General features: G+C 22.1%; 1 protein-coding gene across 5 annotated transcripts in view; it reads right to left on the bottom strand.

Moving 5' to 3' along the window:
- Positions 1–537: 537 nt before the first annotated feature.
- LOC128952778 (putative neural-cadherin 2) overlaps positions 538–16,736 on the bottom strand; it is a 31,923-nt gene continuing 15,724 nt past the window's right edge. For 3 of the 5 annotated variants that reach the window (XM_054298219.1, XM_054298220.1, XM_054298218.1), the window contains exons 2-9: positions 12,435–12,572; positions 4,029–4,163; positions 3,814–3,962; positions 3,567–3,746; positions 2,822–3,373; positions 2,028–2,646; positions 1,583–1,861; positions 538–816 (exon numbers count right to left, since the gene is read on the bottom strand). In XM_054298219.1, the coding sequence (XP_054154194.1) occupies positions 554–816; positions 1,583–1,861; positions 2,028–2,646; positions 2,822–3,373; positions 3,567–3,746; positions 3,814–3,962; positions 4,029–4,155 (2,169 nt within the window). In that variant the 5' untranslated portion in view covers positions 4,156–4,163; positions 12,435–12,572 and the 3' untranslated portion in view covers positions 538–553. Of the gene's footprint in view, positions 817–1,582; positions 1,862–2,027; positions 2,647–2,821; positions 3,374–3,566; positions 3,747–3,813; positions 3,963–4,028; positions 4,164–12,434; positions 12,573–12,720; positions 12,777–16,736 lie in introns of those variants that run through there. The other 2 variants (XM_054298221.1, XM_054298222.1) reach the window with 2 other exon arrangements.

Genomic DNA, 16,736 nt, shown 5'->3' with positions numbered 1-16,736 from the left:
AATACACACAAAGACTTAGGTTTATTTAATTTTTTTTTATTAAATTTCTAAATAAATTGAATAAATAATTTCTATTAAAATTAAGAATTAAAAAAGCTGTATATCGTTAAAAATTAATTAAATATTTTGTTTTAAATAACGTTTTATCTTTTTTTAAACCGTTTATATGATATATTAATACCAGTATACAGTAAATAGCTACCAATCCTTAATTTATACAGTATATCAATGTACCGATAATTATTTATGAGACTTTAAAAAAATATAATACCTTAAACATTAAATAAATTTTTAAATAAAAATATAGTTTTATTAAATTGTAATTATATCAAGTTATAAAATATTAAAATATTATCACAGAAAAATTTGTGTAGTAAATAAATTTACATACTATTATATATACAGTATATTTGAATATAATATTTCAGACTATATATGTCTCAAAGGCAATGCAATGCAATTCAATAAAATATGAATCTTATAAATACTAATTATTAATATAATATTTATATAATTTATATATGAGATGATCTCTTCATCGACTTAATGATATTTACACTGAATATTGTTGTCTAACATTATTGGTAATATCAGAGCCTTTATTATTATTATTGCCAGCAATAGTATAAACAATGTTATATTGATTTGATGACAGCGATGATAATGAGCTGAGGGAACAAACGGTATTGTTTTCACTGCCTTCGACCGCATAAATGCATACGTTATCAATGGGTTCATCCATTTGAAGATCGATTCTCTCGATGTGATCGCGGATAATGTCTGCCAATTCTTCAGTACCAATATGTTGTTGAGGACCTGTTTGGATGCAATCAATAAACTTATTATTTTGGATCTTAAATATTTTGTTTTCTTTTCTTTAATACTCTATATTAATATTATAGTCAATGATTATTTACATCATTTATAAGGTGGGAATTTATTATTATACGGTAATTATTATGTAAAGAAACTTTATTTCTAACTAAATATACGAAATTCTTAGAATATTTTTTCAACCAATTATCTTAATTTAATCTTAATTATTGTTAATAACTAAATTGATATTTTAAAAATCAATAAATACCCTGACACATTTAAAAAATTATAATTTGGATAATTCTCAAAGGTATTTCAAAAAAAATCCTCTTAAGTTTATAAAAAATACTAATTAATAATTATTGTATTATTAAATAATATAGAATTGATATACAGGTATAGAATGAACAAAATTTAGTGAATGAATATTAATTAAAATGATATAATTATTTATAATTTATTTAATGAGATAATTATTTATAAATAATCAAAAATGTAATTTTACTTATATTTTTTGTGAATCCTTTTAGTCTGAGAGTATTATTGTAATTCAAAGATAATTCGAGGATTTATGTATAAAATTGGACTCATTTGGCATAATCTCATGATTTGCAAAAAATATACGCTTTTTAATTAAATAAATGCTAGAAAAACTATACCATATTTAGCTATATTATGATTATATGATACTACTTACGGTACTTATCAGTTATTATACTAGTAATCAATACAATTCAAAGTAAAAAAAAATATACTAAATACTTACTAAACAAATTTTTCTGCATTTCCGGTTCATAATCATTGAAATTAATAATCACAGAATTGGGATCCATGTGAACCCTTTTTGTAATTAACTTATTATCAATTTTATTATTACAATCACAACTAATAGCACCAGTACTTGTTTTTTCATCCATTTCATAGGCAATATTGCCATTACCTAGAAATCCATAACTTTCATCATTATTGTCGATATGATTTCTATTAAGATTTCGTCTAACTTTTCTTTTATATCGTATGTAATACAATACCAATGCTATGATAACTATATTTCAAGAAAATAGTAATTAAAAAAATCATTTCTATAAGTTTTTTAAAATTATATATTTTACAAATATTATGATTAATAAAATATAATTGTTGTGATATTTATACATGATATGTAAATTAATTGAATAACTATAAAATACTAGAAATTACTGTTTACTTACGAGGAATGTTAAGCAAACAAAAAATGATGGCAGAGATGGCAATTGTGCTGAAATTAGAAATAAAATTACTGTTTGTTTGACTGCATTCAGTATTGTTGCTGTTGTGAGGACAGGCACACAGTTTTGATGCCTCAGTCATACGGCACGGTATGTGATGGTTGATATCATTAACAAATTGTTGATAATTATCGTTGATATCACGTAATCTGATGTAAACCACACAATAGTCAGTATGATATGCATTAGTAAAATCAGGTCCGATATCACTGACACCAATCGTCAAATTGATATCTCTTTGATTGATATCCTCGTAGTCCAGAGTTTTGATCACTTTTAGTGAAGCACTGGCTATACTATTGGCAAAGTCGTCGGTATTGGCCGTCAATGAAAAGTGATCACTGAATGCATTGTTTTTAATTATTTTAAACGAAAAGTTATTTGTTTCAAACAAATCCAAATCAATAACAGTCACTATAAGTATAGGCATTTGTGATTGCATTGACTCGACGTTTGTATTATTGATATAAATCTCATCGATATCTGCAAACCACTCGTGTTTTGTAAACTTTGGAGACATATCGTTGACGTCGTTCACTGTTATGGTCACAGTTGTTGTCGCCTATAGTTTCAAATGATATATCAAACTATCATTCATTGAACTGTCATTTATAAGTTAATTCATTCAAATCAAAGCAAATCAAAGCAATGCAATCAAATCATTACTTTAATTGAATCATTTGAATTGATTTGCAAAAGAAATTATTGATTTATTGCAACAAAAAAATAAATCATACCTTAAGTCCTTCGCCATCGCTGGCAATGACTTTGATTTTGTACTGAGAGTGCAATTCTCTGTCGAGACAACAAACTTCAGTTGTAATGACACCGGTATTGGAGTCGATACCAAATATGAGTTCCCCTCTTTCGTTCACCTGATTATCTTTAATATTATAAGTAATCTTTGCATTATTTCCTTCATATGGATCGTCAGCATCTGTAGCTGATATTTTGGTGATGTATTGTCCAGCCGTTGAATTTTCAGTAACATTAGCCCAAAAGTGTTTGTGTATAAAAACAGGTGGATTGTCATTAATATCTTTCAAATTGACAATAACATCGGCAAAACCGACTAATTGGCTATTTTGGGCATCTTTGGCATAAACAGATAGTTTCCATTGAGGTTTACCAAATGGCTGATCCCTGTCCAATGCACACAAGGCATAGATCTCACCGGACGTTGAATTTATGGCAAATTTACTTCGGGTCTGATTTTTGAGGTCCACTCCGTCGCCATTAAATGTGTAAATGACATCTTTGAGCTGATATTTATCATCACTGACTGTCACCTAATTTTATAATATTTTATTTATTATTATATAAGTGAAACAAAATTATTTTTTTAATTTATAAAATTTAGCAAAAAATCTGTTACATTATAAAAATTTATTTAATATTTTTAGAATAACTGTATAAAAGTATAAAAGTATGACTGAAATCATTATTTATTATTACAATATAATATATAAACTGATGTAAAACCTGTAAAAGTCTTTTTGGTAGATCTTTATCGTCTTCTTCGATGATTTTGATCTCAAATGTCGGTCGACTACGACTACGACTACGACTCTGACGATCTATATTCTGGTCGTCACTGAAATGAAATCTCGAATAACTTAATGTATTATTATTACTGTCTTTGGAAACGACACGATATTTATACTGTAATTCAAATACAAATAATTTTAAATTTTAATTAATTATTAAATATATTTTATTAAAACAATACATCATTGAGTGATGTTTTGATTGTCAATGAATTGGCCGGTATTTGCTGCTGTTGTTTGGTTGGTTGTGTTGGGGATACACCTGTGCTTGTGTTGAGCCAAATATCACCGATTGACGGCTGCTTTTGAAGACCATATCGCCGTCGGATAACTAAAATAAATATATTTAAAACACAATAAAATATTATCACTAATTAATCAAATAATTATGACATACATTCTTGAAGTTCCTTCGGTGGTAATGTTGAGACATGTGATCGACTCATACCATTCAAAGTGGTATTTGCAGCAAAAGTTGATATTTCGGGAAATGTATGGTTGGCATCACCGCTACTACTTCGCATATATACTACTAAATATTAACAATAATTAAATCATATATAAATATATTTAATTAAAAATAATTAGTTAATAAATAAAAAATGTTTTTTTTTAATTCTTTAATTATAATATATTTTTCAGAAATAAATATTTAGAGGTGTTGAACAAAAAACTAACATTTTTGTGTTATTTAATATTTTTTTAAAAATTTCATAATATCCCATATATAGGTATAAAATAAAATTTAAAAAACTAATATTTAAAATTAGTAATAATTAATTAATTTTTAGAAATTTATCTTTCATTCAATATATAAGCTTACATTTACTACTATCAGTATTAACTATATTACCGGTAATTATATATTAGCGGTTTAATTTAATAACAAATATTACATTTAGCACTAAATATTTAATAATACAGTAGTTTATACATATACTGTATAGTATTTTGTTTGAAGCTATGCTGCCATCCATTGATATTAAAACTTAACATAAAATAGTATTTTAAAGTTCTATTAAATTATATTATATTCTAAGTTATAAAATATAATATAATATTGATATATAAAAATTAAATTATTCATTAATAAATTAAATACACTTTTAAAACATATACAACATATACTACATACTGTAGGCTAAGGTAACAGATTTCATATTTATAGATAAATCTAAAGTTATATTTTAATTATTTTATGCAAACTTTAAAATCTGAGTAAACATTAAAATTATGTAATAATTAATTTTAACATAAAAAATGTCATTTACTTTTTATAAATTGCATTTACAAAAGTGGTATTGATTTTATTATATCATATATTCTTATAGACTAACAGTATAACTAATAATATATTAAATGATTGTCACATAAGTCAGTTGTCAAGTGTTATCATTTTCAACATTTAAAAACTTTAATTTTAAATAAAATTTCAATCAATACATCAACAGTCAAACTGAAACACTTTTGGTATTTAAAATTGATTTTATTTTACTCTTGCATTGAAAATAATATTAAAATCACTTAATAAAAGATTCAAATAAACTTTTTTTTTATTCAGCAGATTTACAAAGCTTTTTATAAAAATATAGATAACAAAACTGACTGATATATTGTATTTTGTTGTGATCTATACTATACTACTGTAAAGAATATATTTTAAATGTTATATTAAAGACGATATTTTTAAAATTGATAGTTTATTGTCGGGATAACGCATTGTATAATCATATTTATTGTAATGTAAATCAGTAGACAATAAATTTAAAAAAGTACAAAAAAAACAAACTTGTTCAAAATAAATAAAAAATGTTTTAAACGATTTAGGAAAAAAACAATTGTAAGTTATTTTGTATGTGAATAAAACAATGAACATTTATCAATTAACACTATGCAACAAAATTAGTTTAAATAATCAAACATTAATTTGTTTTAACAGAAAAATGCAACAATTTTTTTTTAATTTAAAATTTAAATAAATATTTGTTTTCATAAAAAACTAAGAATAAATTCAATTAAGATTTTTTAAATTTACACATAAGTTATAAGTTATATCTACTTATTTCACTTATAGTTAGTCTATAATATTGTGTGACGATTGCAAACAGCAAATTGGTTTTACATTTAGTTTTTAAGTCTATAATTGACTTTTGTTTAATACACACTACAAATCCATTAGCAGTTAAGTGAGAGATCAAAGTGTGTGTGTGTTTGTGTGTGTACTATATGTCTACTGTATCATACAGTCTGTATGTGTGTGTATATACAAAATATATGTGTATTTTAAGGAAAGAGAGACCTTTAAATCAATAGAAACGAGAGACAAAATAATCAATTTTGTAAATACTTTATACAATTTCTGTTCATTCCTTCACATACTATATAATGTATAGAATCTATATTATAGATATAGACTCAACTGTTACTATAATAGCAAAAATACAGTACTTTATGGCATCAAATGGAAAGTCATATAAAAGCAAAATTTGAAAAAACAAATTGCTTTTTATGTACAAAAATTGATGCAAATCTATAAGCAATACTACACTTACATTAACTATATGCTCATCATTGCATACTATCAAATGTTTAGTATTTTGATTTTTTTTCGATTACTATTATAGTGAAACAAAATTAAAGTTAAATTTGTACTACTTTTTAACTATTAATTAAATGTTATGTTTCATATACAGTTGATAGTGTAATAATCAAATTTCTAGCAATGAGCTAAACCATACACTCCCGATATCTAATACTAGACTCACTGAAATGAGTTCCTGTAATCTAGTGATCCCATCCCACTCTCCCTTTAATCGAAAGTCAATCTTAATAGGAGTGAGCGGACAGCACATCAATCAAAGGCCATAATTGAGTACATAATTATCAAAAATTTTATTACATTAGTTAGTGATGTTTTACTATTTAACAATACAATACTTTACATAATTTATATAAAATAACAAACAAATGTCAATTTATTAATTAGATTTGCAAACGCTATTATAACTATATAAACAACGTGATAAGGCGTGGTTCACATATTACGTTCGCACTTGAGGGAGGGGGGATTAGCTAAAGCGAACTTTTGCGAACGAGGGGGGGTAGAGACTTTAAGAACGTTCGTTTAGATAATATTTTATTTCTTGTGGTGAGGGGGGGGCGGTTATGGACATGCGAACGTAATTTTTTTAAATGACAACATGCAAACAATTGCGAACATAGGGGAGGGAGGGGTCTAGATTTCTTAAAAAGTGCGAACGTAATATGTGAACCACGCCTAATTATTTTTTTAAATCCTATATTTATAATATATTAATTATACAAACAGTGTTACAATTTTATCAGATACTATACGATAAAAAAAGTGAGATTATGTATACATTAGACGTGGTTCACATATTACGTTCGCACTTTTTAAGAAATCTAGACCCCCTCCCTCCCTTATGTTCGCAATTGTTCGCGTGTAGTCATTTAAAAAAATTACGTTCACTTATCCCTAACCGCTACCCCCCCCCCATCACAATAAATAAGATATTATCTAAATGCGAACGTTCTTAAAGTCTCTACCCTTCCCCTCCCCCTCGTTCGCAAAAGTTCGCTTTGGCTAACCCCCCTTTCCCCTCAAGTGCGAACGTAATATGTGAACAACGCCTTAAGCTTATAAACGGGATTATAAACATAGATTGGACATTAAAATTACAAAATGTTTAAGTCTATCAATACTTTGTCTTCAAAAAACATTGTATTATGTGTTCAATAAATTATTATTGATTTCAATAACAAAACATACATCAGTTTTATATAACCGTATATTTTGTACAATAGACTTGAAAGGCATTTAAATAATTATGTCATTAAATAAACAAAATTATACATTGTTTGTATAACAAAAGCAATGATTATATTATACAATAACTTTTATCCATTAGTTTATAAACTCTATATTTGTATAATCTCTGCATTTGATTGAAACTCTTTTACTATGTTTTGTATTTTAAAAAACTAGAGATTTAATTGACATTTATAATTAATAATAAATTTGCTTTTATGTTATTATGAATATCATGTTAAAATTATACTGTATCATGTTAGTGTTATTATTTATTAATATTTTAATTATAAACTTATAGAAATTAATTGTATTTTTACCGAAAAATAATAATAATTACAAATTCAACATAAAATATATAAATTTTATGAAATTGTATTTATAAGCAAATATTTATAAATTAGTAATATTAATGTTAATTTACATATAAAGTCTAAAATTGCATAAACGCATAACATTTAAAGTATAAATACAATAAATACAATTTATATTTAATATTATATAAACATTTATGGAAAACTTGGTAACAAAATCATACAGTAATTATATGAAACATCAATGCATTTGATCAAAAAACTATATAAATAGTTTCAAAGTGTTTTGTTACTGGTTTTGTTATAGCATTTAAATTGTTTGATGCATTTTTGTATCAAATTTTGACATAATATTTATATAAAACAAATGATAAGCATTTTATAAATGTATAAAAACTAATGCGAACTAAAAAATGTGCAAAAAATATAGCACACAAATAATAGGCTTCTGATAATGCATTTTTAAAATACATGTATATTATATGATATAATGTAGATTTATTTTATGTATGTATCAGAGTAAGCAGTTTACAAATATTGGTAAAATCAAATTTTAAATTTTGAGTTAAATTTTAAACTATTTAGATAAGTAAATTGTAAATAACTTTATAAATATAACTATTTATGCTCTTAATATTATAAAATGACATCTGTTTGAGTAGTTTAATAATTAATTGATAAAATTTTAGTTTAATTAATCAATTTATAATAATAATTATAACAATAATAAATCTTAATTGAACATAATAATTTATTTTTATACGACCACTTCAAAAACAATATTTATATAAAAAACATTTTTAATTAAAAAATTAACAATTATATAAAAAATTATTTTTTCTATAGCACTGCATTATCAACATAAATATTATTAATTATACAAATAATAAATATTAATTAATTAAAATTTAATGAAATTTATACAAAAAAATATACTAAAACATAAATTCATAAAACATAATTAATTTAATGCAAAAAAATTAATATTTTAATATAGAAAATCATCGTATGATAAAACACGAAAACACTTCTAATAAATATTTTTAGAGTAAATTTCAACACGACTTTTGCATCAAAAAATAGTAATTCAATATTTTTTATTATTATATCATACATTGAAAAATAATAATAAATTTAATATAAATTATTTATAATATTTAATATACAGCAAACTACACTACACAACACATTAATCTAAATAATAAATTATGTTTCATTTGCAAACATTTGTTTGTTTATTTATTAAAAAATCTTAATTTTAATAATTATAATTAATAAAATGTATATGCATTGCTTATAATTAAATTATAACATAGATATCAATTTTTATTATTATTATAATACTATTCTTAAAATATCATTTTCGACAAGAGTTTTGATTAATATTTTTTGTAATTATATTAGTTTTGATAAATTATTTCAAAGTTTTACGTTATTATCATATTACAAGTGATACTCAAGTTTTTGAAAAATACAAACTTATGAAACAAACTGATAGCTTGTAATTCCCTTTTATATCATTTATAATAAGTGTTGATATAAACGAAAAACAAGTTTAAATGACACTTTAATCAGACATCCAGTGAGTGATAGACTATGTCTTGGATTAAGAGACAAATCTCGTAAAACATATATTTCTTATATATTTATGATTTGAAATATTTTTTTAACACAACAAATATATTTAATAAAATATTAAATCTATAAGAAAAATGATTACTTTGTAATAGTTATGGTTGATAAATTACTGAAATTTATTTATCTAATGTAAAATACATGTAATTTAATTTGATCATCAATGATAATTTTTGTACTTTATTTTTTAATACAAAATATTTAAAATCAATATTATTATTACAGATTAAAGTAGTAAAAAACATTGATTTTAATTAAGTAAAATACTGAGTTTTTAAGTAAAATTTATTAGTTAAAAACGAATATTAATTATATGCTATAATTTATTATATTTGTCTTTCAATTAATTAACATAGTTTACAAAATATGTTTTAATTTATATAAAATACATGACCACCAACCCTAGTAATATTAGATATTTAGTGTGCTTTAGATTATTTTTTTAGAAAATTACGTTATATACTGTATTTTTGAATGAAATTTTAAAAATTATATCATACTATAAATTTTATAAGAAAATCCTATGAATATATCTTATAGTATATAAGTCAACATCATATACGTTATGCAAAATATTTATGAAAATTTTGATATATATTTTGAAAACAACAAAAACGAATATTTTTATGTCTCATATTTCATATAAGATTTGGATAATATATTTTTCAACAAAAATTTTATAACTTAAATATCAGACTATAATAATATATATTAGAATCAAAACATTAACGTTATATAATAGGTGTAAGTTTTATAATAGGATTTATTTGTTTGCTTTAAAATTATTTAAAATTAGTATTAATAATATAATTTATATTCTATATTATAGAGTATAATTATTAACTTTAAAAAACTTAAATATATTATATTATGTTTAAGGAAATTTTAGCTTCGTGTATTATAAAATTTATAATACATGTAAATTGATAATTTATTGTTTTAATATATATAAGTACAGTATATATATAATATATATATTAATATATATAATCGTTAGGAAATTATTAAATAAAATAAACATTTTTAGTAAACAATGTTAATCACTAATGAGACTAATAGACAATATTTTAAATTAATTAAATTAAGATTTTTAATAGTTTGTAAATGATTAACAAGGAATTTAGTAAAATATAAGGTTAGAGACAGTGATGTCTAGACTCTAGACACTCAACATTTGTTAACTCATATTTAGGACAGTCGTTCAAAATTTGCTAAAAAAAGGTTAATTTTGTAATTTTTTCCTAAACAGCAAAAAATCGAACTTTAATTATATGACAGAGTATTAAGTTTTATCACTAGAAATTCGAAACAAATTTAAACTTTTAATAGTAATAATACTGTAATAATATTAATAATTTTAAAAATATATATATCTAACAAAAAAATGCTCAGGGCTTATACAACTAAATGAACTGTTTGTTAATATAAGTATTGTACTACTGCTACACAATATTACTGGTGTTGATTGATAACAACAATTTTATTGTACTGTATATACCATGTACTCAGTTGACAACAATTATTAGTTTTTTAAAAAATTAAGTCCACTAAAAACATCTTTACTTTTTTTCTCTCTCTCTCTCTCTCTCTCTCTCTCTCTCTCTCTGTTTGTTTGTGTCTGTGCTTAAATTGAAGCGTTACTTTAAAATGGTATAATAAAAAAGTGTTAATGCAGTTTTTACTTATCAAATAAATAAGCTAATAAAATATCATATATATATAATGAAATTGTTGTTGAAATTATATTTTTATCTTTAGGAAAAAAGTTGTCACGTTTTTGGTATATACAGTATATATATATATATATATATAAAGTCCATTACTTTACTCACTGTTACGAGAAAATAGAGTGAAAATCTTTAATATACAGCTATAATATAATTGAAATTTTGAGTGAAAATAATAGTAATATTTTAGTAAATAGTATGTCATTCACTGGTTTAATTCATTTAGGGTCCCAATCAACTTAATACAACTTTTTCCTACTTTTTGTTTGTTTGTGTTAGTATTTTTAATTTATATTAATATTTTTAGTTTTATTTGTCAAAAATAGAAATTCCGTTTTATTTCGACGATTACTCCTTTAATTTTCATTTTTAAAAAAGTCTCTCTCATCACAACATCAATCAAATCAAACGGATATAGTGTGTTGACTACACAATACACGGAAATAAATATATGAACGGGAAATATGTGACAAAAATTATAGGAATTCCAGTTCACTATCTCTCTCTCTCTCTCTCTCTCTCTCYCACACACACAATCGATAAATAGATTCATCTTTTTCTTATATAAATATATTTATAGATATAAATATTTTTTGATTTCATATTTTTCATGACGACTACTCTCAACTAATATTATACTACTGTTGTGTTGATATCATTGACGCCAAAATAACTGAAAATAAAAAAAATAAATAAAACCAAAAAGAAATAGAAAGATAAATATTTTTTGACTAAATTTTTTTTGTGTGAATCACCAGAACTTGTGTTCAAACTTGAAGAATATTTTCCATATATTTTTTGAAAAATATATTTTTTTGCTGATTCTAATTGTTTTATTTTCTTTTACTCTTTCCATCACTTTATCTGATTTGATGTGACATAAGATTAAATGACTTCGGGTTTAGTGGAAAATACATTATCAATGGTATAGTTAGTCAATTGTCGATACTATGAAGTGTATTAACGATTGATTTTGACTTTAGGCTTAAGTCTTAAGCTTTTTGTTGTGTCATACGATATATATATATTGGGAAATATGGTTTTCCACTGATATATCAATAGCTAATTGAATTTGTTTTGGCATTGATCTCAATCAGTTGCAATCCAATTATTTCAATGAAGACAATAACATAAATTCAATATAATGTGTATTACAGTTTAATAATTTGAGTTTAACTTATTGGTAATTAATAAATTAAATAAATACTAAATAATTATTTTTAGATACTTAAATACTCGTAAATATTGTGAATGAATAAAAATAAAAAAAAGTAAAACAATTTCAATTAGATACTTACGGTTTGGATTATTGGACTCTAAAGTGGATGCGATAGTAGTGGTTGAGTCGTCGATATCATCTTCAGTGATGTCGTCCCTATCAATGTATGGCAAAGTCTCGTTCTTGTCGTCGACACCGACGCGGATGTATTTTGTCACTAAATTATAACATATTAAGACATTTTATTATTATATTTTATTTATTTTTTAAACGATTCAATTATAATAAATATATTCAATTAACAAAAATAACTGTAAAAAATTAATAGAAATAAAAAACAAACAAATGTGATATCAATGACATACAACATGACAATGGCTTTTAATATAACAATTGATAACATATCTAAAAATAAATTGTCTTTATTTTAATTATGATTATAAAATATTTCAAACTATTAATCATTAATATATATAATTATTATCACAATATATATCATTTAATAACAATATCTAAGACTAATATAACAACAAAAATATCACTAAATAGACATATCTTTGGGTTAAATATGATATGAAGTTCATTGTATGAAATTGTATCGATTGTACACTTCTATTATATTATAGACTCAATTCATGGCATTTATTAATTGTTTAGATATTATATATGACTAATAGTTATAATAATTTTTCTTAAATATCTATTCTTATATTAATATTTTTGTCTACATTTTTTTGTATACTAATTGTCTCAGTTCACTGATAATAAATCTATTGTTTAAAAAAAGTAAACTTAAACCCAATGTAAGCAAACAATGTTTTGGCATTAATTATTAGCCTATAGTAAAATGAGTTTTTTTTTTGTTAGATATTTGTTTTTATTTTTTTGCATAAACATATTATTTGTTAAATATACTATTAAACTAAATAGTTGTTTTTTAAAATTATTATTTATACGCTTAACTAATATTGGATAATTAATTTAAATAACATAAAACAAAATATTCTCTAATGTTACTTAAATATCAATTATTTTGTTAGATTAAAAAATGTTCAAAATTTGATATATACTACTATAAAAAAAAATTCATGTAGTTTTTTCAAAAACAAAATAATACATAACAATTTATTACATTTTCTCTATATCATATATTGTAAAAAACAATAAGATTTCAATAGCATTTCAAGCAAATCAACATTAAAGTCCATTTTTTAAATCATTTGACAAAATATTTTTGTTACAAAAACTACAATAATATAACATATTGATCGATCAATGTTATAATCGGGAACTCTATATAATAGGAAATTTATACTTATCGTAAATGCTTGAAAAAACAAATATCTAAACTAATCATAAAAATGAGGTTAAATGATATTCATTTTAAATGGATTTAAGTCTCAAATTGTTAAAAGTTGGTTAAAGTTATTTAGGATATATAAATATTAATTTGATTATCTTATTAATAACAAATTTCAAATAATTTATTAATATAATAATCTTTAAATGAATATGCTCAAAAAACAATTTAAATTATTATTTTTTCAACATTAATTAGAAAAATCTATACTAATTTTAAATGCTATTTTGTACATAAAATAAACGTACAGTCGATAATAAAAAAGTATTTGAATAATTATTTTTTTGTACAATTTGCTATTTTACTAAATTTTTATTAATAGCATTACTCTTATTTATATTATTTAAAATCTATCTATAAATCGAAAAATAATTGTAATATTTTTTATTTTATTAAAAGCAATTGTAAAATGTACAATAATTTTATTTTTAGTTTATTATTTTAATATATAAATATAGTGTATTTACTCTTATTTTTTATTTAAAAATAATAAAAATATTATTTTATTGAGTTACTGATTATAAAACGGTGTAATATTTTATATTTCTGAATTAATACTGTATTTTGTTTTTACATTAATATTAATATTTCATTTAATTATTATTTTTTAGACCTATTTATTAAATTTAGGAAATATATGAATAAACTAATGAAATGCTACATAAGTTAAAACGGCATAAATAATGCTTGAATATATTGATCATTAATCTTAATAATAATGTTGTTTGTAGTCTATTGTAAACCCATTTATTTATGAAAAATTAAAAAGTCAACCATTTAATTTGCTTTTCAATATATTTTAATTTTGTAGTACAATATAACAAATGATTGTTATATTTAAATTATGAAACATTTTTACTGAAAATAAAATGATTACTCTATCAAAACAGTCAGACATCAGTAGTAACACTATTGTTACAATAAAACATTATAATAAAACTAATGATAATTTTGGAGTTTATATTTATTATAAGGAAGTTATAGCAAAAATAATGAATACAATACACAAATGCATATAATATTAAGTATTGAATTGAATAGTGCTATAAATATTGCATGGTTTTTGGTAATATAGTTTTTTGGTAATTTAAATTAAAGCAATTTGTAAATTGTAATTTTAGTTTTATTATCGCTGTTTTTTTGTTAAACATAACATATTAGAGAAAAAAATAAAGAAATTTTATAAATGAAAACAAAAATCCTATTTTATATTATAAAATCGATTTGGTTTTTGACAACAAAATATAAAATTATTTTTTTYCTTTTTTTTCTTTCTCTCGCTCTCTGTCTCTCTGATTCAGTCGTAAATCCCAATTGGTTTGTTTAACATTAAATAATATATATATAAATTTATATATTTATTTTAACAAACATAACATAGATATGTTCACCTTTACTGTTTAGATTCACAAATATAAACCTATCTCTAAAAAATTTATTTAAAAATTTTGTCTTAATCTTAGAGATGGGCAAATAGAAATTTCTAATAAAGTTCCCTGATAAAAAATTCTAGTAAATGTCTCAATTATAAATTTCTATAGAAATTTTACTTTATTATTATACTATGGAATCCCCATATCTTTAGCTATTGTAATACTATATTTGTAACTTACAAATTGCAAGACATAATACATAATGTATATACTATACAAATTGTATCCCTATATATAAAATAATTATAATTAGTTTTTGTGAAAATTTTATACATTATTTAATTATATTTTAATGTATTCAATAATTAAATAGTTAATTTTTTTACTTTAATTGTTAATATAAGTACTAATAATAATATTCAATAATAGTATAATGTATTGTATCTATATAACAAATATCGAGAACAAAATTAACCATGGTGATCTCATAGACAGAAATTTATTTTAAAAACTTTCTAGAAATTTCTCTTTTTAGTCAACACTACTTATTATATATAATCTATATTTATTCTTAAAGTTATAATATTTAATCATTAAAGTAGAAAATATTATATAAGTTTGTACTATAAGATGATATATGAAAGTATCTTTTATATGATTAGAAAAACCTATAAATATTTTGCAATTATAAACATAAAAGTTTCTAATAATTAAGATTTATTTTTGTATTTAAAGTGTTAAACATTTTCAATATTAAATTCACACTATTAACTGTATATAATTAAAAAATATTTGAAAATTTCATTATAAATTATTCACTTATATCTACAACATATACAGTACTGTAAGTAAGCACTAGCTCTTACTTTAGATGTGTAAACATTTAAAGGTAAAAATTAATTATTTATACTACAAAAAGCAAAAAATAAAAACGTCTGTATATTCACTGCTTTAAACAATAACTTATTTACAAAAAAAAAGTAAAATAAATACATAAAAAACATTTTTTGTTTGTATTTTTGTTGCAAAAAAAACTAAAAATTATTCACAAAAATATTTAAATTTAAAATCTAAACTTCGATTTCAATACATTATTAGCTATAGACACAAGTTTATAAATTATATGTTAAACACGTTTAAATTCCGTACTCACATATATCACAATGTATTGTCAAATCATAAAAAATGATTAGTATATTAATTTATTTAAAATATATACTATAAGCACAAAAATTTGCAATTGTTTGCAACAAMAAAAATAGCAACAATAATAAATATTAAGCAAAATTTTTTTTATCATAGACACACACACACACACACACACACACAAATAGTATTCACTAAATATTTTAAGTCAATTTTTGTCGCTGCATTACATACTAAAAATGTTTAGTAAAAGTTTTTTAAATTTAAAATCAATTGAATATTTAAAAAGAATGGATAGTTTGTTATTATATAACATATATAACCCAAAAAAATGTGAGAAACCTTTTGAAGTAGCGATCGATAGTCAGATATGTGTTATAAACTCAATATACGTTTACTACTCATACAGTTTGTCTGTTACATTGAAATCCTTTTTTGATATATTTTTGCATAAAGTAATCGTTACTTATATTTTGCACCCAAATAGAGAAAAATTCTAATC

Source organism: Oppia nitens, unplaced genomic scaffold (assembly GCF_028296485.1).
Source record: "Oppia nitens isolate AA-2021 unplaced genomic scaffold, nextdenovo-longstitch-racon4-pilon3 scaffold1_pilon_pilon_pilon, whole genome shotgun sequence".
NCBI classification, from domain to species: Eukaryota; Metazoa; Arthropoda; class Arachnida; order Sarcoptiformes; family Oppiidae; genus Oppia; species Oppia nitens.
The sequence above is the reverse complement of the archived record's forward strand: the minus strand, read 5'-3'. Positions and strand labels throughout refer to the sequence as shown.